Raw genomic sequence first — 25,341 nt, forward strand, 5'->3', positions numbered from 1 at the left:
GCTCAGAGACAAGAGCCCATCATGGACTCTCACTGGCCCCTTTTTTGCTTTTAAATTCAAGTCAGTGAAACCAGATGAACTGTCAGCTTTAGCCAGAATACAGCCAAACCACTAGAGCCAATCAAGCAATCAGTCAATCAATGAGGGAATTAAAAATGCATGCTCTAGAGTATGACAGCTTTTTCTGTTCATTAAAACAACAGTGATTGCATCTGTCTCTTATGACGGTGAACCTCCTTCATCCTCCAAAAACATTTTTACACGCTTCTGGTGGCGATTTTGATTTCAGATTTCCCCGAAAGAACAATAAACCCGCTTTAACTGTTGTATTCAGGCACATCTGGATTTATGAAACGCAATAATTCAATAATTATTTAAAAAAGCCTCTACGATGGCGCTGATTGTCACCCCAGCGCGCGTCAGTGCCATCCTCTCTTTAATTCTCCATCTTAATCTCGTCGACAGAAACTTCAGTGATTTTAGCCACTCAAATAAATAAATAAGTAAATAAATAAATAAACAAAAAATAAAGTGTGCCGGATCAGGCTCGAGCTCTCTGCGGGGAGCCTCTGCTCCTCCTCCGGTCACACAGACAGCGCACAGATCCACGGCTGCAGATCACACACGTGCCCCAACCAAACATAATAAAACTATCATTATAGCAGATCATCATTATAATATAAAACTGATAAGTCATTATATTTGACCATTACTCCTTCACTATTCATTCTAGTGTATTTATATCCTAACACACCTGATCTATTTTTCTGCTTCTATATTAGCACAGCTACATGAGCAGGATCTATATACCTGAATAAAACCATCAACAACAAATCAATCATCAATCAATATCTGAAGGATTAAACAGCCAACAGGGGCGCTCAGCTCCTGAAGACATTGTGATGTAGATGAGTATTCAGTCCACCTGCCACAGCACTGATGCCTCTGCATTTTCCTTTGTGCATCATTTGTTCAGTTAACATTTTTTAATCGTCGTTATCATAAATAGTTTGACATGTTTCCTTCTACAGATCAGACCTTTACCACTGATCAGCTTTTTAAAGCCTAGCTGTAGTGAAAGTGAGTAAACAGGCCAATGCCTGACCATTCTGAGATAACATGATTGATTTCAGCGCTTCAGTCTTTATTTTCTGCCTCTTTTTTTAACCACTGTGCTCAACTACAGCTAATACAGATCTGTTTGAATTTCACTGTGTGGATCTGTTAGCATTAGACGACTTTCTTTCCACATTCTGTGTCTTCTTTCAGGCACGATTGATGGCACATAGTGCTAAACATTCTTAAATACCTGTCTGACTTTAATAACAGCTGGTTGGGCAGTGCAACCAGCGGTGCTGAGATTTAATTTAGATCCTTTTTAGGGTGTTTCAGCACAGCTGAAGAGGATCTAAAGTCGCCTCTGACAGCCGATCAGGCATCAATACATCAGTGATCAATCTTTATTTATGTTTTCTGAGACAGGGAGAGGTCACATGAGGGTTTTTGTTTGTTCGATCAGATTCTGTGTGTGTGACAGTGTCGATTCTGGCAGCTATCATTTTTAAACTGTACAGTTTAGGTCTACAAGAACACATTTTATTCCAGTCCATAAAAAGTCCTTATGTTTTAGTCTTGAGGTTTACTGTCTTTGCCTGATTCTGGCTTCAAATCATTCTAGAGTGTTCTGTCAACCCTGCAGAGCTGCAGTTATGTTGTTCCAACAGATTTACTGAGAATTATGAATGTCAGAGAAAAATCAAATTAGATTTTTATTTTCATCAGAGTTTTAATCATCAAAGATCTTTTATTAGTGAGTCTCACTCCTTATGAAGAAAGGTAAGCACGAAAGGTGAAGCACATTTTTAGTGGTGCAGAGAGTGAGGAACACGTTAGTAAAATCAAACACACATCATGACCATGAGGACGTTTCCTGTGTTTTCTCGCCATGGTTGAGCAGAGTGTTTACGATTCATTTTCACCTGTGGTACTCAGCCCCATGCAGCTTTGCTACCAGGCTCTTTGTTCTCAACTAAACTTTGACAGTTCCTCCTCATCATAGGCGTGGTCGCCATAGCCCGCCATAGCTGTGTTTAAGTGCTGTGGTGTCCACAGCAGTGGAGGACAGGGAGGTGATAGAGTACCAGGGTCTGAAGCAGAGAGACTACTGAGAGGAAGAGTAGTCGTACAGTAGGACGAAGGCGACCACGACAGGGTCTGATTCCTGCGTCAGACGTCCCACTGCTCACGCTCCGAGAGGGCCTCACTCACCAACGGTCTACAGGAGAAATTTGTCCTGAAACCCTCTTTCAGGAAGAGTCTGACAGCCACCAAAGCTTTCTTATCTTTCTTAGCATTTGCTAGATTAAAAAAACAATAAAATAGAATTTTCTCTTCCTGCATTTTTATCAATTTACCACCTTTATACCATTATTAAAATGCACAAACACACAACCTAAAAGACGGCCTCTTACTAATAAGCATGCAGTGTTTGATCTGAGCTGCAAAATGTTAAATTATGAATAAACATTTATCAAACGTGCTGGAGTTTTTTAATTATTAGACACTTTTTTAAATCTATAAAAGCCTGTCCTCCCACACAGGTGTGTGTACATCAGCAGATATTAATGTACAAATGCACCATCATTTTAAAGCATCGGGTTTAGAATACATGGACGTTTTAATCGACTCATACTCACTTTAATAAAAAAAAAAAGATTAAAAATTCATTCCAGTTATCTGAATGCATTTTTCTAAAATCCCAGCATGATGCATGCCATTTCTGATAAAAGCACCGTCTGAATCAGTGATTTCCTCTGATTCACGTGTCTGTTGCATTTATTTGATATCCACTCCTGATAAAAATGCTAAAAAAAGAATGAAATCTTCCTCAGCTTTAGAACTACTAAAGTATTTAAAAATATTTTGATTGTTTTTCAGTGTCTTCTAATTTATGTTACTGATATCTCCTCTCACTCAGTGTGCTTTCTGTGTTTGCACACGGCCCTGCAGTCTCATGTCCTTATATGGGCATAAAGGGGGGTTTCTCTATGCTAATTAGGAGAAACTTTCAGCTTGCAAGCACCTGGCATTCATTGACTTAAGAGTAGAGGAGAGAACGATTCAGCATTTTAAGAACGTGCATAGATCCCACGTAGGTTTCCATGAGAATAAAGTTAAGAAAATCTTAAAGGATATTGGTGAATGAGGCCTGGTGACTCCACACTCTGACCAATCAGAGTTCAGCAGTGTCACGTTTTAGTATCCTCTCAACTCGACGGGAACCTCACCAGAGGTGAGACCAAGAAAGGTACCGATGGGGAAAGGATCAGCTGAGATGAGTCGAGCCAGCAACACGATAATATCGGGCTCTTAGTTTGTTTATTTTCTGTCTCTGATCAGATGTGAGTCGCGATTACTGCTCAGTGACGCGTGCTTTGTCTCACAGTGATGTTTGACATTCATCATGGCGGCGGCACTGAAATATAGAGCTTTTCTTCTGCTCATGATCTAACCGTCTCTACTGTCACTGACCTGCTCAGTAAACTCTCCTGTCTGCTCTGCTCCTCCATGTGTTTCTGTGTTAACCCACCAGCATGGTCTGAGGAAAGGATCTGATTGGCTGAGTAGTACCACGTAGGGCTGTCTCTACCGTAAAAGCTGTGCTCCTGCTTGAAAGCAGTAAAAGCTGCACTTTTTCAAATAGAATCACACAGGAATGAAATGCTTTTTCTTACCCTGGACTGTTAGAGGGGGCGGGCCCTTCTCTGATTGTGTGGCGGGCCTGCTCACAGATGGACTGCCGGTCTTTATTTGAAGATTAACGCTATGTTTGTAGATGAACTGTGTTGAGAGACTGTTAGAATATTGCTAGCTTAGCTAACCTAGCTTGGACTTGGGTAAAAGATAAAGTCACATGATGTGGAGGGGACGTTGGAGCAGCATGCTAACTGTTAGCCTAGCATGCAGCAGGGCGAGAAAGAGAACATGAATGTTGTACTCCAATGAAAATACATGAACTTTGATGAAAACGTACCAAAGCAGAAGTGAAAACTCTGCTCTGTAGATCTACTCTACTAAAGGTCAAAGGTCATTCATTTACAGTTTAGGGCCGAGTGGGCTCAAACTCACATATTTGGGATTTGGCTCAATAATTAAAAAAACATTTAAGTTACATTGATCATGTTTATGTAGGACCAACATACACATCTCTGCTACAAATTAAAACTGGGATTTTGTTTTTGTGTTCTACTATTTCTTTTTTTCTTTTTTTGATTTTATAAATTTGCACTGCGAGTGACTCCAGAGGAATATCAGAACTGTGCGGGGTTAATGCTGGCTGTCGTTCAAAGTCAGTTAAAACACAATTTATTTACCACAATTCTCTCTATATGTACACAATACTGAGATAATGTTTGTGTATCCGTGATAAACATATTCACATGTAAATCCATTTGGTCTGTTAAGATTAATAGATAGTATGCATATATGGATATTATCTCTATTATAGTAATAATATCAGTAATAAACAAAAATATCTATAGTGATCAAGAAATATATTTAATCACTACATATGATCATAATATGATAATTATTATAATTATTATATTTATTATCAATTAAACAATTTTAAAATAAATAATAATAATAACAATAATATTAATAACAATAAAAAATAACAATTATTATTACTAATAAAAAACTTATGATAATAATAATCAAGAATTCATGCAATTATTCTTCTTACATTTCTTATTGCTCTTCTTGTCAATATATGTGTGTGTCTCTCTGTGTGTGTGTGTTTGTGTTCGTGTGTATATATATATATATATATATATATATATATATACACATACATATATATACACACACACACATCTATATCTATATCTATATATATATATACACATGTACAGTGCTTAAAAAATTTCTTAGACCACCTGTCATATTTGTCTCAGAGACCATCCAGCATCATGAAGTGCTTTAATGTGGACTCTTTCATTTTCAGTCAGCTCGCCACATTTTACTGGAATGAGGGAATGAGGGATTTCAAACGGAATTCACCCAAATTTGAGCCGGCTCACTGGGCTTCTCTGAGAAGTCAGAAATGAATCAAGCATAACATTGAACCACTAAAACTCATTTTTCTGTTCAGAAATGACAGTAAATAACTATAATTTGACATTTCAATCAGAAATATTAATGTGCTTTACTATTTTTTCAGTTTTTTTGTAAATCAGTAAATTTGAAAATTCATGGCTAACAATAATAATTCTATTTTAGCATTAAAAATATCATTTGTGTTTAAGAGTTTCTACATATTGGTGTATTAACCATTGCAGAAACATAAAAAATGATTATGTTAATTACCCTATATGTTAATTTAGGGCAGCTGTGGCAGAAACCTTACTTTGGGTGGTGGTCTATAAATTTGTTAAGCATATATATATGAAATAACAATAATATGACAAAATAGATACATAAAGAACACGTATATGTTTTAGTCCAGACACTCCCAGTCTTAAATATGCTGTGGCCCACTTTCAGAAAAAAAATATAAAAATATAAAATATAGAATATAAACCTTTTCTTTATCACATTTTTGTTTCATAATTGTGGAATTTCATTACAATTGTGAGGCTTTCAGAATTTATCCATGAATTGAATTAATGAGCCGCTGAAATACAGTCGCCTGTATTTCATTTCTAATATTTATTTCTGTAAATGTACACTGTCGCCGAGAAAACTCTGTCCTAAAAACTAAATTGTTAAGATTAGGAAACAAGTGGCATAGCAGAGTGTTTAACATAGTGTCACCAGTTAATCCAATACCAGTTAAACTGTGACACCAGCTGTGTTCATCAGACAGAGTAATTGATAAAAGCTGAAATGAGTTCAACTTTTGGCTGTGTTCTTAGACATGTGATCAGGTATTTTAGCTTCATTTAAACTGAGCCTGCTGAGGCCAACATACAGAGACCCACCAGTGGACCCAGAAGCACAGTTTTAGTTCAAAAGATGGCTATTAAAGAAATATAATGTAGGAGAAGGTGAATTGTATGTACATCTCAGTAACAAACAAAAAACTAACTACAATAGGTTGAAAATACAACAAATCTCTAAATTCCTGCGATGGCAAATCCAGAAATCAAAGTAAAAATAAGCAGGAGACACCCTGCTGGTGTGACGGGTTGAAAAGTTAAAGATGATTTTTCCTCTAAAACTAGACAATATGAATTATGCAAAGGTACCTTTTTATTCTATAGCTGCAGTTGCAAATTTTGGATGTGATGTAGAAGCTCAGCCTCATTTCTAAGTTTTACCCCTACTCCTCGATTTCCAGCCCCCCCCCATGAAACAGAGACAGAGTGAGAGGTGAAATCCTCTTCTGTGAAATATGACGACCCTTCAAGTCCCTGACACGTCACCGATAGTTGTCGACAGGATTTATGGAAACAGACGAGACGACGATACCAGATATTTCTACCACAAGACTTTCTTAAAATGCCCGTTTAAAATAAAAGGACTATAAAACTTTGAAGCAACATTATATTACGATGGTAGATTGACGTAATTTCAGATGTCAGTGATGATTCATCTGACTCCCAGTTTAGACTGTCCCTCTGGCCCTAGCACCCCAGCGAGGACCAGGACATCCTACCACTAGACATGGGGGTCGGGCTAAGTGGGAGGGGCTGGGACAGAGGTCTCTAAAGCACTGTCACTGAACTAGTCATGTTTTATTTGAAGGATTATATTTATTAAGAACAACAGTACTCACATTCATTCATGTTCACCTGCCTCCTACAGATGCTTTCTATCAGGTAAAAATAAGGCCTCCCTCTAAACAGGCCTTTTATATAAAGCATCTAGGAAAACATTTGACATTGTACTAACTATTATTACCACTCCTAATTCAAAATACTAGTTTCAAAATGACAGTCAATATATTTACAAAATACCTGTCTGACTTAATAATTTACTGGGACAATGCTGCTGTTATTTTAGGGGTGTTGAAGACCAAGAGGGTGTAAGATCCCTGCTGGGTTACAGGATCTTGTTCCTCCCGGTGCATACAGTATGTATGTCAGAGTGTAGCTGTAGCTGTGTAGCTTTATGTAGCTGTAGCTGTGTATAGCTGTACATTGCTGTGTAGCTGTAGCTGTGTAGCTGTAGCTGTGTGTAGCTGTAGTTGTGTAGCTGTAGCTGTATTGTAGCTGTAGCTGTGTAGCTGTAGCTGTGTGTAGCTGTAGCTGTGTGTAGCTGTAGCTTTGTGTAGCTGTAGCTGTATTGTAGCTGTAGCTGTGTGTAGCTGTAGCTGTGTAGCTGTAGCTGTGTGTAGCTGTCGCTGTGTTGTAGCTGTAGCTGTGTTTAGCTGTCGCTGTGTTGTAGCTGTAGCTGTAGCTGTGTAGCTGTAGCTGTGTAGCTGTAGCTGTGTTGTAGCTGTAGCTGTGTTGTAGCTGTAGCTGTGTAGCTGTTGCTGTGTTGTAGCTGTAGCTGTGTAGCTGTAGCTGTGTAGCTGTAGCTGTGTAGCTGTTGCTGTGTTGTAGCTGTAGCTGTGTAGCTGTAGCTGTGTAGCTGTAGCTGTGTAGCTGTTGCTGTGTTGTAGCTGTAGCTGTGTAGCTGTAGCTGTGTAGCTGTTGCTGTGTTGTAGCTGTAGCTGTGTGTAGCTGTCGCTGTCTTGTAGCTGTAGCTTTGTAGCTGTAGCTGTGTAGCTGTTGCTGTGTTGTAGCTGTAGCTGTGTAGCTGTCGCTGTGTTGTAGCTGTAGCTGTGTGTAGCTGTTGCTGTGTTGTAGCTGTAGCTGTGTAGCTGTTGCTGTGTTGTAGCTTTAGCTGTGTTTAGCTGTTGCTGTGTTGTAGCTGTAGCTGTGTAGCTGTAGCTGTGTAGCTGTAGCTGTGTAGCTGTTGCTGTGTTTTAGCTGTAGCTGTGTGTAGCTGTCGCTGTCTTGTAGCTGTAGCTGTGTAGCTGTAGCTGTGTAGCTGTAGCTGTGTGTAGCTGTAGCTGTGTAGCTGTTGCTGTGTTGTAGCTGTAGCTGTGTAGCTGTAGCTGTGTGTAGCTGTAGCTGTGTTGTAGCTGTTGCTGTGTTGTAGCTGTAGCTGTGTAGCTGTAGCTGTGTAGCTGTTGCTGTGTTTTAGCTGTAGCTGTGTAGCTGTAGCTGTGTGTAGCTGTAGCTGTGTTGTAGCTGTAGCTGTGTGTAGCTGTAGCTGTGTAGCTGTTGCTGTGTTGTAGCTGTAGCTGTGTAGCTGTAGCTGTGTGTAGCTGTAGCTGTGTTGTAGCTGTTGCTGTGTTGTAGCTGTAGCTGTGTAGCTGTAGCTGTGTAGCTGTTGCTGTGTTTTAGCTGTAGCTGTGTAGCTGTAGCTGTGTGTAGCTGTAGCTGTGTTGTAGCTGTCGCTGTGTTGTAGCTGTAGCTGTGTAGCTGTAGCTGTGTAGCTGTAGCTGTGTGCAGCTCTAGCGCTTCATCTGTGGTCTGTATTCAGACACAGCTGTGAGTCTGCAGACGAGCAGAGGAACGACCTGCAGTCTCAGCAGCACCAACGCTCACAGGATGTGTGTGAGCGTGTGTGTTTTATATCTCCATGTTTTCTTTAATGTGTGTGTGTGTATGTCTGGTGTGTGTGTTTTCCTGTGCGGGCCTGCAGCACTCAGAGCTCCAACAGACGGAGGATTAATACACAACATATTCATGTTATAATATCTGAATAAACACACAGACTTCTATTAGATTGAAATCAAATGCATACCTCTGTCTGTCCAGATGCTCTAAAACATCATTGATGTTTGAACCAGAGGAAGAAGCAGGAAACCATCTCAGCTGATCAATCAGAATCTAAAACATCATTGGGAATTTAAACATTCGTATTATTATTCCTAATTCAGTTATTTCATGTTTATAAAGAATTAATCATATTAAAGCCTGTCCAAAATAAAGGCTGGGTTATTTCAGACACTAAAGAAAATATACGTTCATAAAATTTCTTGCTGGCAAAAATTAGGATGATTATTTAAATAAGTATTATATATTACTATATATAGAGCTCTTATCCCCCAAAATTACAACTTTTAAGGGAAAAATAAAAAAAATAATAAAAAACCCAAGTCAGTCATTTTAGAGAAACAGTACGAAGGTAAAGTCCTTCATATAGTGGAATAATATATTCTTAATATTTGACCAACATGGAGCCGAAATACAGTTCTGGATAAATGAATGAAGTTTAGGTTAGGTGTTAAGGAGTTAATAAAAAAGCAGCACTCTAGAAAAATGTCTATATATATGATAGCTTTATTTATATAGAACTTATTTAGTCCAATGTGCTTAAAAAAAGGATTTAAAAAGTAACAATAAAAACCAGTTAAAAATATAAAAGCATTAATAAAATGCAGTTAAAAACAATATACACACAGATTAAAAAAGTGTCAAAATTACTATATTATACAATATAAATTATACAATATAACAATATTATTATTGTTACTATTATCACTATTATTATTATTATTATTATTATTATTATTATTATTATAACAAAAGCAGGATAAAGCTAAATTAAAAGCAAACTGAAAGACATGTCTAGAGTCTGCTGTCCACAGTTCAGGGCCGTAAAAACTCAAATCTGCTCCACCAGAATTTTTGTTGAATACTTTGGGACTTCTTAAAAGAAGACAGTGGTTGGTCTGAGCTATCCATTCTATGCCTCTCTAAAAAATATATGAATATGTATTGCAATTATTTGGACTTAAACTGCAATTGTATATAAATTGTTGTATTAAATGAAATGATCACTTTGATTTAATTCTCATTTTTGATAAGAAAAACATCAACAAATTTATACATAGTAGTAGTTACTGACACATGTTTGCATGTTGTGTAGATCAAAATATCTCTGCTGTTTCTGCTGAAAAAAAAACATATTTAATGCATATTTTGACACGCAATATAGGATAAATAAACATTCCACTTTCTGTGATTTGAAAATTTCAGTAGGACAAACTGTGATTTAATCTAGATTTAGATCAGCCTTAATATAATCTAATATAGTTTGTTTTTAATTTATTTTTAATATTTTGTAGAAATTGTTGATTTTTACTGTGAGGTGGCCGCCCAGACCATTAATGCCTAAATGTAAGCTGTGACAAAAATGCTGAAATCACGTCAGACATTTTTCTGTTGCACTTCTTGAATATCTCTTTTTGATAAACCATAAATATAAGCTCACAGCACTGGATAGATAATAAATCACTATTGATTAATGCATGGGCATTAACAATTAAAGACACAGAAGAAATGGAAAGAATCACCTACAGGCTGAGACACCAAGAGAAGGAATAAATAAGGAACTGAAGTCAATGGGTAAAAAAAAAAAGACAACGTTTAGTATTTACAGCTAAAGATAGTTCTTTATTGAATACTGTCATCTTCTGTGTCAATGTGCTTACGTCACGCCTCTCTGTCTCTGGAAAAAGAAACAAGACACACAGGTGGCACTGTATTTATTTATAAGCTGCTCTATCACATAGAAGTTTACAGCAGAGAGAATTTAATGATAGGATGCAATCACAGTAGTTTAAACCTAGAGAGTATCCCCCCCCCCCCACACACACACACACACACACTCACACACTCACACATGTTCTCTACCAATTTTACCCTTTTATGTCTTTAATTTGTTTAAGTGTATAAAATATGGCAGGATAAAAGGAATAGCGGATGCAAAAGCCTGCAGAAGTATAAATTATTTTTTATAAATTTGAGAAAGAAAAAAACTTTTATTCCATTTATATTTCAAATCATTCATATTTATGTTAAAAAAAATCCATAAGTTTCATGTCACTGCGGAACTGTGGAAGTTTGAACCTGCTTGTTTTGGCTTGGCCACGCCCCTAAAATATATCACAAAGAACACTAGTTAACACGGTCACACCTTTCACCATAACATTGGTGAAGTGAGTTTTTTAATTTCTATTTCTGCGATTGGATCTATTATTGGACATATTTGATAAAAATGATCGTCTATTGAAATGTTGATAAAAGTTGGGACAGCCTCACAGCTTCATGTCGCCAGTTTAACGGAGCTGCTGTGGGCCGCAGTCTGACCCTTGACATGTCAGAGTGCCATTAATCTGAATTTATGTGTTCAACAAGCTATTTTTCTGAGATGAATCAATAATTAGCACTTACACTCATATTGATTGATTGATATAAACACTCTTTGTTGTTACAAGCATAGTTTTACCGAAATAAAAGCCTTTTCTTTTTGTAGATGAAGACGATTAAAAAGATGATGACCACGTATAAGAAAAAAATTTTAAGCTGTTGAAAAAACTCTGACATCCTGGTTTACCAAAATAGCAAAAACCAGTCAGATGTATTGATTGATTGGCTGGCTGTTGGTTAGATGAATCAAATGAACATTGATGAATCAAAGCATTTAAAGATGGCCGTCCCTGTGTTCCTGACTTTGTCTCTCTTCTCTCCTCTGATTGGTCAGCTGAGGTCGAGCATCATGATGGAGGCCTGCTCTCAGACTGCCTCCCCCCACACTCTCTCATCCTGCCCCCCCACCCGTTGGACCCCAGCCTGGGCCACGCCCTCCCGCCCGGCCTTCACGCCGACCACGACCTGCTGACGTGCGGCCAGTGTCAGCTGAGCCTGCCGCTCGGCGACATCCTCCTCTTCATCGAGCACAAGAAGAAACAGTGCACCACACCGCCGCTGCCAAACAGCTGCTACGACAAGATGAACGACCGCGGCGGAGGAGGAAGCCCAACCCACCACGCCATACATAAACACACTCAGAGGGCGGAGCTTAGGAAGGTGGTGGAGCCTGTGGAGATTGGAATCCAGGTGACGCCCGAGGAGGAAGAGGAGGAGGGACGACGAGGACGAGGAGGAGAGAGAAGAGAGAGGACGCCGATCAAAGGGATCTGTCCCAAACAGGAGAACCACACAGGTACGTTAATGACACACACAGGTACTTTTATAACACACACAGATACGTTTATAACACACAGGTACGTTTATAACACACACGGGCACGTTTATAACACACACAGGTACATTTATAACACACACAGATACGTTTATAACACACAGGTACGTTTATAACACACACGGGCACGTTTATAACACACACAGGTACATTTATAACACACACTGGGATGTTTATAACACACACAGGTATGTTTACATAACACACATGGGTACGTTTAAAACACACCAGGGCTCGTTTATAACACACAGGTACGTTAATAACACACACAGGGATGTTTATAACACACACAAGGGTACATTTATAACACACATGTGCATGCTTATAACACACACGGGTACGTGTATAATACACACAGGTACTTTTATAACACACACAGGTACGTTTATAACACACAGGTTCATCAATTACACACACAAGTATGTTTATAACACACGGGTACGTTTGTCACACACACGGGCATGTTTAAAACACACCCAAGTATGTTTATAACACACATAGGTATGTTAATTACACACACACAGATATGTTTATACCACACATGGGTGCGTTTAAAACACACCACGGCACGTTTATAACACACGGGTACGTGTATAATACACACAGGTACATTTATAACACACATGGGCATGTTTAAAACACACCCAGGTATGTTTATAACACACACAGGTATGTTTATAACACACACAGGTATGTTAATTACACACACAATTATGTTTAATACACACAGGTACATTTATAACACAAACAGGTACATTGATAACAAACACAGGTATGTTTATAAGTGTGTTTCTAAAACACACTGGTATGTTTATAACACACACAGCTACGTTCATACCACACACAGGTACATTGATAACACACACAGGTATGTTTATAATACAGACAGGTACACTGAAAACACACACAGGTATGTTTATAATACAGACAGGTACACTGATAACACACAAGAGCACATTTATAACACACAAGAGTACGTTTATAATACACAAGAGTACGTTTATAATACACACACATATGTTTATAACACACACAGGTACATTTGTAACACACAGGTACATTTATAACACACACAGGTACATGGGGATGGATTTTACATCAAATTTTTCAGAATTGACTACTTTGTAGAAATCTTTTCATCATTCTGTCATGAAAGAGGTTTTTGTAAAAAATAAGTCAAATGTCACAAAAGCCATATTTAATTGACTATGATTTATTTGATATTTAACGCAAAGAAATGACTCAACATTGGTATCTACTACTTCAGGTATCAAACAAGTATTGACAGATTTTACTAAAATCAAACTGATTGTAGTGTTTGTTGTTTTTGTTGGAGCTCTCATTCAATCATTTTGATTATTGATGCTCAAACAGATGAAGAAGGATCTGCTGTTTCCTCTCTGGGCCTCAGTCATGTGTTAGAGGTGTTTGTAATGTTAGCCTCGTCTCCGCTCTGCTGTTAATCACTCTGCATGCTCTCATTTAAATATTAAAATCGACTTTAATCATCAAAGCCAGCAGCAGCATGCATATTCATATCACACAGAGCACAGCTCAGCTCCAAGCCACCAGTGCTAACCTGTGCTTGGTCACAGAGGCTGCAGCTCCTCTCTACCTCGCACTGAAGCTTCTCTTTAAACACCGCTATATTTCCATGAATTAAGCCGATATCAACCAGTGAACATCAGAGTTTAAGGCAAAATTTGCCCATGTAACAAAGACTGGAGTGAAAAGTTGTGCTTCATCTCTCTGATGTGATGCACAAGCTCATGCCATAAATGAAATAAATGAATGTCTCTGTGAAGGCTGGATGGACCTGGTAAACAAAGAGCCACAGAGTCATCTTCACTGCTTTAGTTTTCCTCGCAAAGAGATGATTTTGCCTTGTGCAGATAACTTTTTTACAACTGATAGAAAAAAATGGCTTAAAGCAGTGGATGGGGGTGAACGATTTAACTGGTGCATGCAGTCAACTACGCATGTGTTTACAGATGTCTGACGTCTGCAGCCAGGTGCTGCTCAAAATAATAAACTTACTGAGCAAAGACCTTTATCACAACCTGTTATTGGACCCATTAATCCTCAAGTCTGATCGGTGTTAATATGTTTTATTTGACTACTCCTGCTGGAGTCAGATCCTCCTGGATCTGGAATCATAAACATCAAACATGTTTGATGTTTATGATCCCAGATCAGGCTGCCAGGAAGAGCTGCTAGTGGAGTTATGGCAACCACACCAGTGACTTTATAACGTCTAATGAAGACATACAACAATATGGCCGACAGCCAGCTGATGGCGTCATTCGTCCTCCTTGTTTGTTTTTTCTTCTGAAGTCCCGTTTGATCCCGTGAGATTTCTGTGAGAACTCCACCATGAAATATATAAGTATAATTTATAGAGTAACTAAAGACAAAAGTTTCAGCTGAGACGCATCTACCCTGGAGTTAAAAAAAAAAAGCCCTCAGAATGTCATAGATGGGACTGGGAGGGAGGGGAATAAGGCACACCCACTTCCTCCTTCTTCCTGTCCCTTATCAGCCACATCATTCAGTCTATGCTGCTTCTTAGATTTGATAATTAGCCATTATGTCAGAAATATCCATGGTAGACTCACCATGATCAACCTGAGTGTAAAAGTTGGAGTAGGGCTTTAACACTGCACATCACCACAAACACACCATCCCCACTGTGAAGTATGGTGGTGACAGCATGATGCTGTGGGGATGCTTCTCAGCAGCCGGCCCTGGAAGGCTCGTAAAGGTAGAGGATAAAATGAATGTGGCAAAATGTAGGGAAATCCTGAGGACAATCTGATTCAGACTGCAAGAGAACGATGGGTTGGGAGAAGATTTGGTCATAGAGAAGACAGAATTACTCATTTAACCAACCTCATTCTTTGGAAACAAATAATTTATTTCAGCCAACGGGACTACATTACCCAGACTGTTACAGCAATGCCTCTGATTTGCTGAATGCACCATCAGACACAAAACTTCCAGGCTTGGTCCAGGTGTGCTGCAAGAAGCGAATTAACAGTTGTTTTTCCAATGAAAGGACGTTTAAATTTTGCAGTGAAATACAGTCATGTTCATTAGTTTTAGGCATGTAGACCACTAAGGATCTCTTTTGTTCAGGCCTTTTCACCCCTGGTTATATGCCTGGGGACTGTTGGTGGTTTTTAGGCCCTTGGGACAATGACAGCACAGCTAGGGGCTCTTGGCAACTATCTGCCCGGACTGTACCCAAGGCCATGGCTTAGTGTAGTTTATTTCTGCACCAGATTATTGTCCCATGCCCCTGGTAACATACAAGGACATCCAGAGCACAACCAGGGTTGTGCTCAGGCCCAAAGGCAGCTTACTTACCACATACACCTTACTTTAGCTTCACTTTTTGGCCCAAACATGCTTAAAAGTTCTGCAAAGTAATGTATATCAAGACATATGATATGTGGAAGACATACACTTGTATGCCATCCACCTAATTCTGGGAAAACAGGGTTTTTTCATGATGAAGGTCAACAGCACTACATTACCCACAATCCTAGAGTGTCACAGTGACGTCTCCAATTGGCTTTACCCATGAACCATCTGCGTCCAAACTCATAAGGCCATTAGAAGTGAATTTAAATGTATTTTTCCCAACAAAAGACAGTTTAAATGAAAATGAAGATATCGCTGGCATTGGCCAAAACCTTGTATTATCATTTTTATGATTTTAATAATTTTTCCATGAACCAGTGCTATTGGTCACCATTTCCATCTGTCAGTTGGTGTGAACAAATTTATAAACAATATAAAGTGTCAAAAAGATACTAAGACTTTTCAATGGTAAATTTATACAGCTTTCTTTTCATCCCCTGGAAAGAGGTGATTTTGGAGATACAAGGATTTGACCTGACGCCAGCAATATATGACCATGTCGATGAGAAAAGAAAGTCTACTATCAACCTCATTTTAAGAAAGACATGGTTTATTTATGATTTCAGACAATGGCACTAAATTTCCCACAATCCTCTGGTGTCACAGCAGCACACCACTGATTTGTAGGGCTGTGGGCCGCAACGAGCGAAAGGGAAAAAGTCGACTATACCACATACGTCATCTGTCACCATATCAGCCAGTAGAAATTTTTCAAAATAATTCAGTTGCAGTAGATTATTTCAACCTGTAGAGGGCAGTCACTATGCACTTTCTAACACAAAATGTAGAATTTAAATACTTTGGCCACAAATGTCTGACCCAAACTGATTAATACTACTTCTACGTCTCCATGTACAGAAGTTTATTGTGAATTAAAGAGGTCTGAGAGATTAGTTACCCTTTAAAACCAGATGATCCTGTAGTTATTTGTTTACTCTTATTTAAAATTCCCAGATCAAAAAAAAAAAAAAAAAAAAAAAAAAATCCAAACAAATTAAAAATAAATTCACCAGGAGATTGAACCTACATGCCACCTTTTTGTCACAGAATTGGTGTCATGGTTTAACTGGTGTTAGATATATCACTGACACTGTTTAACATCTGACTCTGCTGCTTATTTACAGATCATAGGAATTTATCAGGGCTTTTGAGGACAGTAACATTACTCGGAAAAGTCACAAAGCACATTAAGAGAGATGAATATTAACCATGTAAGAACAGTGCTGGCAGGCTAAGTGTACTGGTGACACTGCAAATCCTTCTGGTGGGTCCTAGGAGAGTGTCAGGGCTCAGACTTGCTATAGCATACTTATGCATGGGGAGGGCTGGTATAGTGTGAGCATCAAAGGATTATAATGTGAAATATCAGCTGGTCCTGATGTCCGTGCTCTCTCTTTCACTTCTATGTGGTCTGGTGTGGTATGAGTGTTTCTGCAGTGTGAGCATGCTGTGGTGCTGCAGGATGGAGGAGCTGCAGTCTGTGGAGCTCATCTGCATAATGACTCTGTAGTTGTGCATTAATAACATTTGCATACGAAGCCGTGTTAATTACTCCTGATCAGCCTCCTCTGCATTCATGCATGATAATTCTCTGACACACGACACGATGGATGTCCCCCTGTCAGCGAGGAGGATGCAGAGGGTGTGAGGAGGAGGAGGGGCAGATAGCTGTGGTTAGCCCTCAGGCACGTCTGTTTTTAAGGTGGTATGATGTTTTAATAAATAAGATTTAAATGCAAAGAGGCCATTGATTTACCAGGCTTTGGTAAACCTCAGTGAACCAGTCCAGCTTGGGCTTGTAGAGCACTTTTTCTGGTTATGTGAAAAGAGTTGATGCATTTTTACACTCAGGGTCAGAGAAAGATGTGAACATTTTATCCAAGTAGTATGGTTTCTCGAGCGCCAGTAATGATTGACTGTAAGTTTTTGATAATCATGCCAACAATTTTATCGGTAGAGGAAGCTATCTGATAAATATTACCTCCCAGTGATGATCTAATTTTCTATACCAAAAAACCCCAAAGTAAATGAGTCCATCCATCACTGATTAAAACATTCTTTATCATTGTCTTCTTTTCTGATTCTTCCTGACTTGCTCCATATTTCTGTTTTTTTTTCCTGAATATTTCCGGGTTGACGCGCCAGCAGTCTCAAAATCGGAGCTGATTGGTTGAGCAGTGTCATTTGTAACTACTGCTACTGCAAAGACAAGAAAAGCTGCACCATTTCAAATAGACTACCACTGAATTGTCCACCACTGTACTACAATGCTTCGTGGACATGATCATTTTTTGCACTACTAAACTGTATAATTTCTAAAAAAAAAAAGGGTAAATGTTAGCATTTTAAACCTACATTTGAGCTTTGAATTGTTTAAATATACTGCAAATTGATATCTTACCTCCCAGGGGAGCATTTCCTGGGATCCCTAATTAAAGCACTTGAGGCTCAGTCGTTAGGAGTATTTCCCGGTTGACACGCCGGCAGTCTTAAAATCGGAGTTGACTGGTTGAGTGGCTTCATGTGTAACTAGTGCCAATGCAAAGACAAGAAGAGCTGCACCATTACAAACAGGTTACTATTGAATTATATTGAAAGCAGCCCAGTTTGAAAGAATAACTGGTTATTTTGTAAGTTTTTATAGTAGATACAGTTACAGGTGGAATGCAAAAGAAGCATCAATCTCAATTAGGAGCAGCCTCTGCATCGATGTAAAATTGTTCATCTCTGTATTACGATGCATTGTGGAAATTATTATTTTCAGCACCACAAAACTGTATAGTTCTCAAAAAAATGACGGATGCTCCGGTTTTAAATCTACATCTGAGCATCAAATGGTTTGAAAATAGCACATACTGATGCCAAAACTTCCAGTGGAGCACTTCCTTGGATCCTTAATTTGGGCTAAGTACCGGATATTTAACACTTGAGGCTCCGCCACCCCTCCAGATGGAGCAGACGTCTCTGTGAGGAGGCAGACGGACATACGGGGGTCTACTTCACATTCTTTAAAACACTCACACAGTGACCACGGTGACGCTCAAACATCTCTGCATCATGAACGCTGCACACGCCGTCGTCCCTCACACAGACGGTGGGATTAGCTGTGGCCGTCTTGTTTCCTCCTCCATGAGCTGCTGGAGTTCAGCGGCGGCCAATCACCACTTAACAACAGCTCATTTCTCACTCTGCTATGCCGTGTCTGTGTTATTGTGTTGTGTGCATGCTGAGGGATGTTGGAGAGGATTTAAAGCTCATTTACAACGATGCAGGCTTTGTGTTAGTGTGACCACGTGAAGGTGACCACGCTGATGTTACTCACGGCGGCGTGTCTGTGAGGTAGAAATGTGTTAATCCTCCTTTTCGCAGCTTTTGTCTCAGGCTTCACTCATTTGACCCCAAAAGTCTATTGTGCTGATGCTGCATTATTCCCAAACATTGCCATGCGTGAGCGGTATAACGGCATGATGGTGTTCTGAAAGGAGGTGACCATGCTCAGAGTGAGCGCAGGCCAGAGAGGAGCTCGGGAAGGGGTCGGTCTTGGTCCAGGTCAGTGTGAGTAAATGAGTGACTCCTAACATCATGAGCACGAGGAGAGACTCTCACTGCATGGAGGAGCAGCTGTTTACTGCCTCCTGTTTTCATGGAAACATATATGACATCACAGCGTGTCACGCTTGGATGCTGCGGAAGTGTTTGATGAGATGGCAGAGCACTAACCCTGACCCTGCTCTCCATCTGCTGTTTTACACAGAGATTTAAACTTGTTATCTTTGGATCTTACAAGTTTTGAAACACACTGAGGATCTGCCTCCATGTCCATGGTTGAGTCATTCTGGCCTTTCAGGCAGCCTAAAGACCCCCCAGTCCATCACACTCTGCTCTGCTTTGGACAGCAGTAATCTGAAAGATTAGATTGTGATGATGTCCAGCCCTGTGCTCCTCAGTGATGGTCAGAGATATTTAAACATTACAGTCAATTTTACCCCCGCCCACGTCACTGTGCTCCTGTCTGCAGCGCTCCTTTTACGGTCCCGCAGCTCCATGCCCTCCGCTGACCTCACACTGGTCTGGATCTGCTCACAGACGCTGCTGCCATGGCGGTATAAACAAAGCGAGTGTGACCAGAACACTCAGACCACGGCTCTCCTTCATCACCCCCTCCTCCCCTCTCCCTGCCGGTCTGCTTTAGAGTCAGTAACATTGTTCTGTGCCCAAGCACATTTGTGTATGACCGCAGGCTGATACAGTAGGTGGCAGTATGCAGGTGTAAGTCACTGGTGCCTCTCATACTGAGATGGAACAGTGCTAACCACTGCACCACCGTGCAACCTGCTGCCGCCTCAGATATGTGTCAGGGTGTATCAGCAGGATCATTCAGTTAGCTTTATTCATACTTTTATTTAGATCATTATTTATTTGGGTTGGGTATTTTCCACAGCTTCCTTATACGTATCACAATACAGAGACCACTCAATGGCTCATATCACGCTACAAATACCACAGTATAATACCTGTCACAACACAGAGGCCATGATACAGATTGTATAATGATACAGAGACCAGGATACAATGCATGTCATAATACAGAGACATCATTCAGTGCTGGACGTGATGAGACGAACTGGCCAAGTGTAGCAAGCCTAGCTGTTGCTGCTAACTGCTAATTAGCTTGGTGTCTTGTCCGTAGGTTGTGTTTGCACAGCTTAAATATTTCATGACTCATGTCCAACCGCGACTTTCTGATGTTTGGAGAAACCCAGAATAATCCAGTATCTTTGCTGTCAGTCTTGCCAGCAGTAGATAGACTCTCATCCATGTTCCTGACAGTTTGTTTTGATCAGAGGTGTGTGCTGCATCAGGGTCTTTAGGGTCTTCTGCCACCTGTTGGTTGTTTTATTAACTTCACCATAGGACGTGTGTATTTTGAAAACTGCCGACTCAGCATTTGCAGCTGTATTGATTCAGTAACATCTGTATTGATGCAGATATCAGCAACGAGCACATGAAGACATACTTCCATATCCATTTCTGAGTACAGGCCTCAGTGTTTGTATCATTTCATTAATCAGACAAAAATGCCTCTATGGAAACAGCTTTACAGCAACAAACACACTACCATGATTGTGTGTGTGTGCGTTGTTAACAAATTAGAGGGATTACCAGCAGAGAGAGCCAGAGCATCCCGGCTAATCCCACACACTGACCTGCACCGCTGCACCGCACCACTCTGTGTCTGCGGCAGCAGAGCTCTTGTCCTCTCTAAACACACACTCCTGCTCAGCTCTGGCACTTCCTCTAATCCTGCACACACACCCATTACCCTCCCTCTCTCTACTTCTCCTCTCTGCATTTTGCTGTCATCTTAAAACTAGAAATATTTGTCATAATTTCTCCCACTCATCATAGAAACAAACGTACAACAGACCAAACCATCATTAGGATGCAGCAGAATTATTGCTAAAGTTTGGATGAATTCTCTATCTACTTTGTTTTTACGGAAGCTTCTCAGGGATTGATCATAATGCCCAGTAGGTCAACTCCCTCATGGCCCTACTGGAGGAGAGAGATGGAGTGATAGGCAAAGAAGAAAGGATTTTAGAAAGTGAGAGTGAAGTAGAAAGAGAGGGTCAGATATAATCTAAAGGATTTAGTCGATCAAAACAAGACTGTTTGTCCCTTTTTCTGTTACGTCCTGTTAAAATATCTGCACATAAAGACATGGACCACAGCAGATTATAATACTGTATGTCAGGGGCGTTTTACTACATTTATTTAACTTCCAACTTCTTTCATGGAAGCCAGCCACTAGGGGGCCATCTAGATATTTAACCACATATTTCTGTGGTGGTCACTGTGTCCATCTCTGGGTCTTTATCTTAAATTATCCAGCAGAGAGAAAAATGCTCTCCCAGCACCAACAGAGGAAGGTTGTTGAGGAAAAGGGACGCTTTAATCAAGACTGGACTGATTAGTATGTGTTTATCATGGTTCACTATAGCAGTGCTACTCAACCCACGGCTCTTGAGCTGCATGCGGTGCTTTAGTGACCATATACGGATCTTTTAAGGCTAACTTGGAAAAAAAAAAAAAAAACCTTAACTAAAAACCTTTACGAAGGTAAACACCATTATCAGTAAAGATTCGTGGTAGGTCACGTCAATAAAACTGTTACCCACACAAAGAAGAGAGGCTTTAACTTCCAAACTTAAACGTTATTTTAAATCCGTATATTATTAGGGTGCACTCGACGGAGGAACGTGTGTAAGAGAAGAGAGCAGAGGAAGTCGATGTGTGTTGCATCTCTTCAGTAAGCTCATTCATTAAGGTGTGCTGTCTCGTGTTTAAACTGAAGCTTCCCATTTCCTCATTTTAACTTTTTCTCCAGCTACTTCATGCCACTGCTCTCTCACACCCAAATCTTATGAAAATTATGCAAATGGGCGTCATCATCAACGAGCATAACACACGGATCACATGGAGATAACGTAATATTTAATATCTGGTGAAAGTTGTCAAACGTGGGTGTTTAATTTGATCTTTAATGCACTAATGATCATAAATATTGTCAAAAGAGCAGAAATACAAAACCAAAGCTCCAAAATGAGGCAGGGTGAAACAATGTGTCTGGAGAGCTGCAGGTGTGAGGCAGGGCTGGTTTTAGTCATTTGGAGGCCCAGAGCAAAGACCAATATGAGGCCCCTCCCCCTTTAGTTAAAGAATTAATAATAAGTGGAAAAAAATGAGAAAGCAACTCTTTTATGTTAATAAAGCCACAGAACTACTGTAAATGCCCCAATCTGAAATATAAATACCCAAATATCCAACCATAATTCATCAGCTCTTTGAAAAGCATCTCAGGTGGAACTTTCATAACGCTGGGGCCAAAGACTGGTATCTCCAAAATCACCACTTTTCAGAGAATGACAAAAAAGTATCTTTTGGCATGTTTCATTGCTTTAAAATTGGTTGAAACCCACTGACAGAGGTAAAGGGTGACCATGCACTGACTTATAAAAACAAATTAAAATCATGAAAGGTTTTAGCCTGATGTCAGTGAAAAATAAAATAAATATATGCTCATTATCAGTGACATATTGTGTCTCCTGACACTATACAGACACTTGTATCCCATTTAACCTCGCAGTTATCCACCAGTCCACTGTTTTATTTCATTTCAACTACAGATTAACTGATATATCATCTACCTTACATTCCCGGTTTGGATTGTGGCTCTCGTTAAGTATTTTTTAGACTATGTGGCTCTTTGGTAGAATAAGGTTGAGTGCTACTGCACTAGAGCATAGGACACAGTACACTGGACTCTACAGAGTAGGACACTAAAGTGTAGGTAAACAACAGTGTAGGACACCACTATGAAGGACACTACGGAATAGACAACTGGAGTGTAAGCCATTATGGTGTAGGACACTACTATGGAGGACACTAGAGGAGATCACTACAGTGTAGGATACTACTATGCAGGACACTATGGTGTCGGACACTACAGAGTAGGATACTAGAGTGTAGGTCAATACAGTGTAGGAAACTATGGTGTTGGAAACCATGCTGCTGGACGCTACCATATAGGGCATTAAAATATATGAAACCGTGGCTTAGGACTCACGGTGTAGGACACTACGACAAAGGACAATACTATGTAGGACAGTATGGTAAAGGATACTATGGTATTGGACACTACAGCTTAGGACTCTACTGTGTAGGACTCTTTAATGTAGGACACTCTGGAGTAGCATTCTAGGACACTACAGCATAAGACATTACGGTGTAGCACTCTAATGTGTAGGATTTGACAGTGTAGGACACTAGGGTGCAGGACACTCAGCATGGGACACTCAGCATGGGACACTACTTGTAAAATAAAGATGAAAACATTTCTATTGTGTAATAAATGGTAGGGATGCACAGTTTGGATATTTGCTGATATTCATTCTGCTGATATTTCCAAAGTCATTTTAGCTGATACTGATATAAACACACTTTTGGTTATTGTAGAAACACTCTGGTAAATCTCTGATCCTCTCGCTGAAGGTAGATTTGTTCTAATACTGTTATACTGATTTTTTAAATACCAACAATTCCTCTTGTGTTTGACCATGAAAACAGATGGAACATGACCTACTGATATCTGCTCATGCTACACTATTAGCAGTGTTTGTCAACAGGGCAGATATCCACTGATACTCCATTTAAACTGAGCATTGGGGCATTCTTCATTTTTAACAGTAAAGGTCTGTATTAAAAAAGTCAAGTGCTCAGACCTCTCACACTGAGTCTGATTCGTTTATTTTTTTATTCATTACAAAAATTCACAGTATGAGAATAAATAGTCTAGAACAGCAGGGAAAAATGGTGGCTCCTTAACTCGGGGGCAGGTTTATTTGGTTTTAGGATTAAAAGGGCAATGAGCCACAGTTTGGACACTGCTCACACTCCTCACTCCTCACTCTCTCTCCTTGCTCGCCCATTCATGTCTGAAGAAAGAGTCAATGTAGTCTGTCTCTGCTGATCTTGACAGAGGTTATGGGGGGGGGGGTCGTTAATGCACCACCATTAACAGCAGTGTTTGTGTATTATATACATGTGTGTGTGTGTGTGTGTGTGTTGTCAGAGCGAGGGTCAGATATTTTCTGGGGGGTGTTATGTATGTGTTTGTGCAGTAAAATGTTTCGGTCTATGAAGGGGGGTCAAGCTTTATTTAGGGGCTAAGTGTGTGTGTGTGTGTGTGTGTGTTGAGTTATCATGTGTGTGTGCGTGCATGTGTCTCGGGGGAGCGCGGTCCAGCCCAGATGGCGTTTAAACATGCAGCCCGAGGCGAGAGCACATTATGTTAATTCTAATGTCAGCTGTACTCTAATATACGACTCTATTTAATGTGAACATTATTTCTGCTTCCACGGGGGGAGAGGGGAAACTCACCCTCACACTCTGATCAAACCCACGCCATACTGTGTTTACAGTAAGCACGCACTTACGTGGTCAAACGCGGATTTAGTGTAAACAAGCTAAATGTGGCTAGCTGTTAGGTATATGCTACGTCAGTTACGGTTGTGATTTCGGTCCAGCTCCTCTACTTGTCAGGTGGATTTCTGATATCTTTATGCTTCATGTTTGCTATTAATGTCATGGTGTTGCCTTGTACTTCCTCCTTCAGTCATCTTGCTTCCTGATTGATTGTCGCTCCATTCCAGTCCACTCCAATTCTGCTCATTAGGGATATTATCTGTGTGATATCAGTATCAGCAGATACGACGACAGATGATACTTTGGCTATTAAAATCTGCCCATATCAGCTGTAATCATTGGATGTATGAACAAATAAGCTAGTGGAATTTAGGCTGGACCAACAGATGTCGGCTGGAGTAGTTTTCTATATTCATCATCATTCCTTACACTTCAAAAGTCCTTCAAAAATCCAATACTGTGCATCCTTACAGCTTAGCTGATCTAGGTGCTCAACACACAAAACAGATTTTTGGATTGTAAGCATTTAAATAAAGAAAGAAAAATTTGGCATGATAATCATTTAAGCCTTTGCTGACTTTGGTTGGAAGAGAGGAAACGTGCCGACAATCGACACAATTTTCATGTAGTGTGGCCGGCTTATGGTGCCTAGCTTAAACATCATGCAGTGTCATTGTGCTGCATCTGAATGAAATTTAGTCCAAACAATCCACAGAGTCGGTGAAGATGCAGACATGTCCTCCAGGTTGTTCCCCATTGTGCTGACTCAGCACTTCTCCTTAGCAAAGCCATGTTTTTAGTTGCACAACAGTGTGACACATGTTTAAGAGGTAACCCCGCTCAGGCTGTGCCAGAAATGAAGCAATGTGAGTGCAGGTCAGCGGGGTTAAACGTGTGATAACAAGGTGTAGATGACTTTTGACTTTCTTAGATCGACGGAGCAATGGT

General features: G+C 40.0%; 1 protein-coding gene across 1 annotated transcript in view; it reads left to right on the top strand.

Annotated features, from left to right (window-relative positions):
* bcl11ba (BAF chromatin remodeling complex subunit BCL11B a) overlaps positions 1–25,341 on the top strand; it is a 38,409-nt gene that overhangs the window by 1,006 nt on the left and 12,062 nt on the right. The window contains exon 2 of the mRNA XM_041812068.1: positions 11,485–11,946. Within this exon, the coding sequence (XP_041668002.1) occupies positions 11,485–11,946 (462 nt within the window). The remainder of the gene's footprint in view (positions 1–11,484; positions 11,947–25,341) is intronic.

The sequence above is a fragment of the Cheilinus undulatus genome, linkage group 18, assembly GCF_018320785.1.
Source record: "Cheilinus undulatus linkage group 18, ASM1832078v1, whole genome shotgun sequence".
Classification (NCBI taxonomy): Eukaryota; Metazoa; Chordata; class Actinopteri; order Labriformes; family Labridae; genus Cheilinus; species Cheilinus undulatus.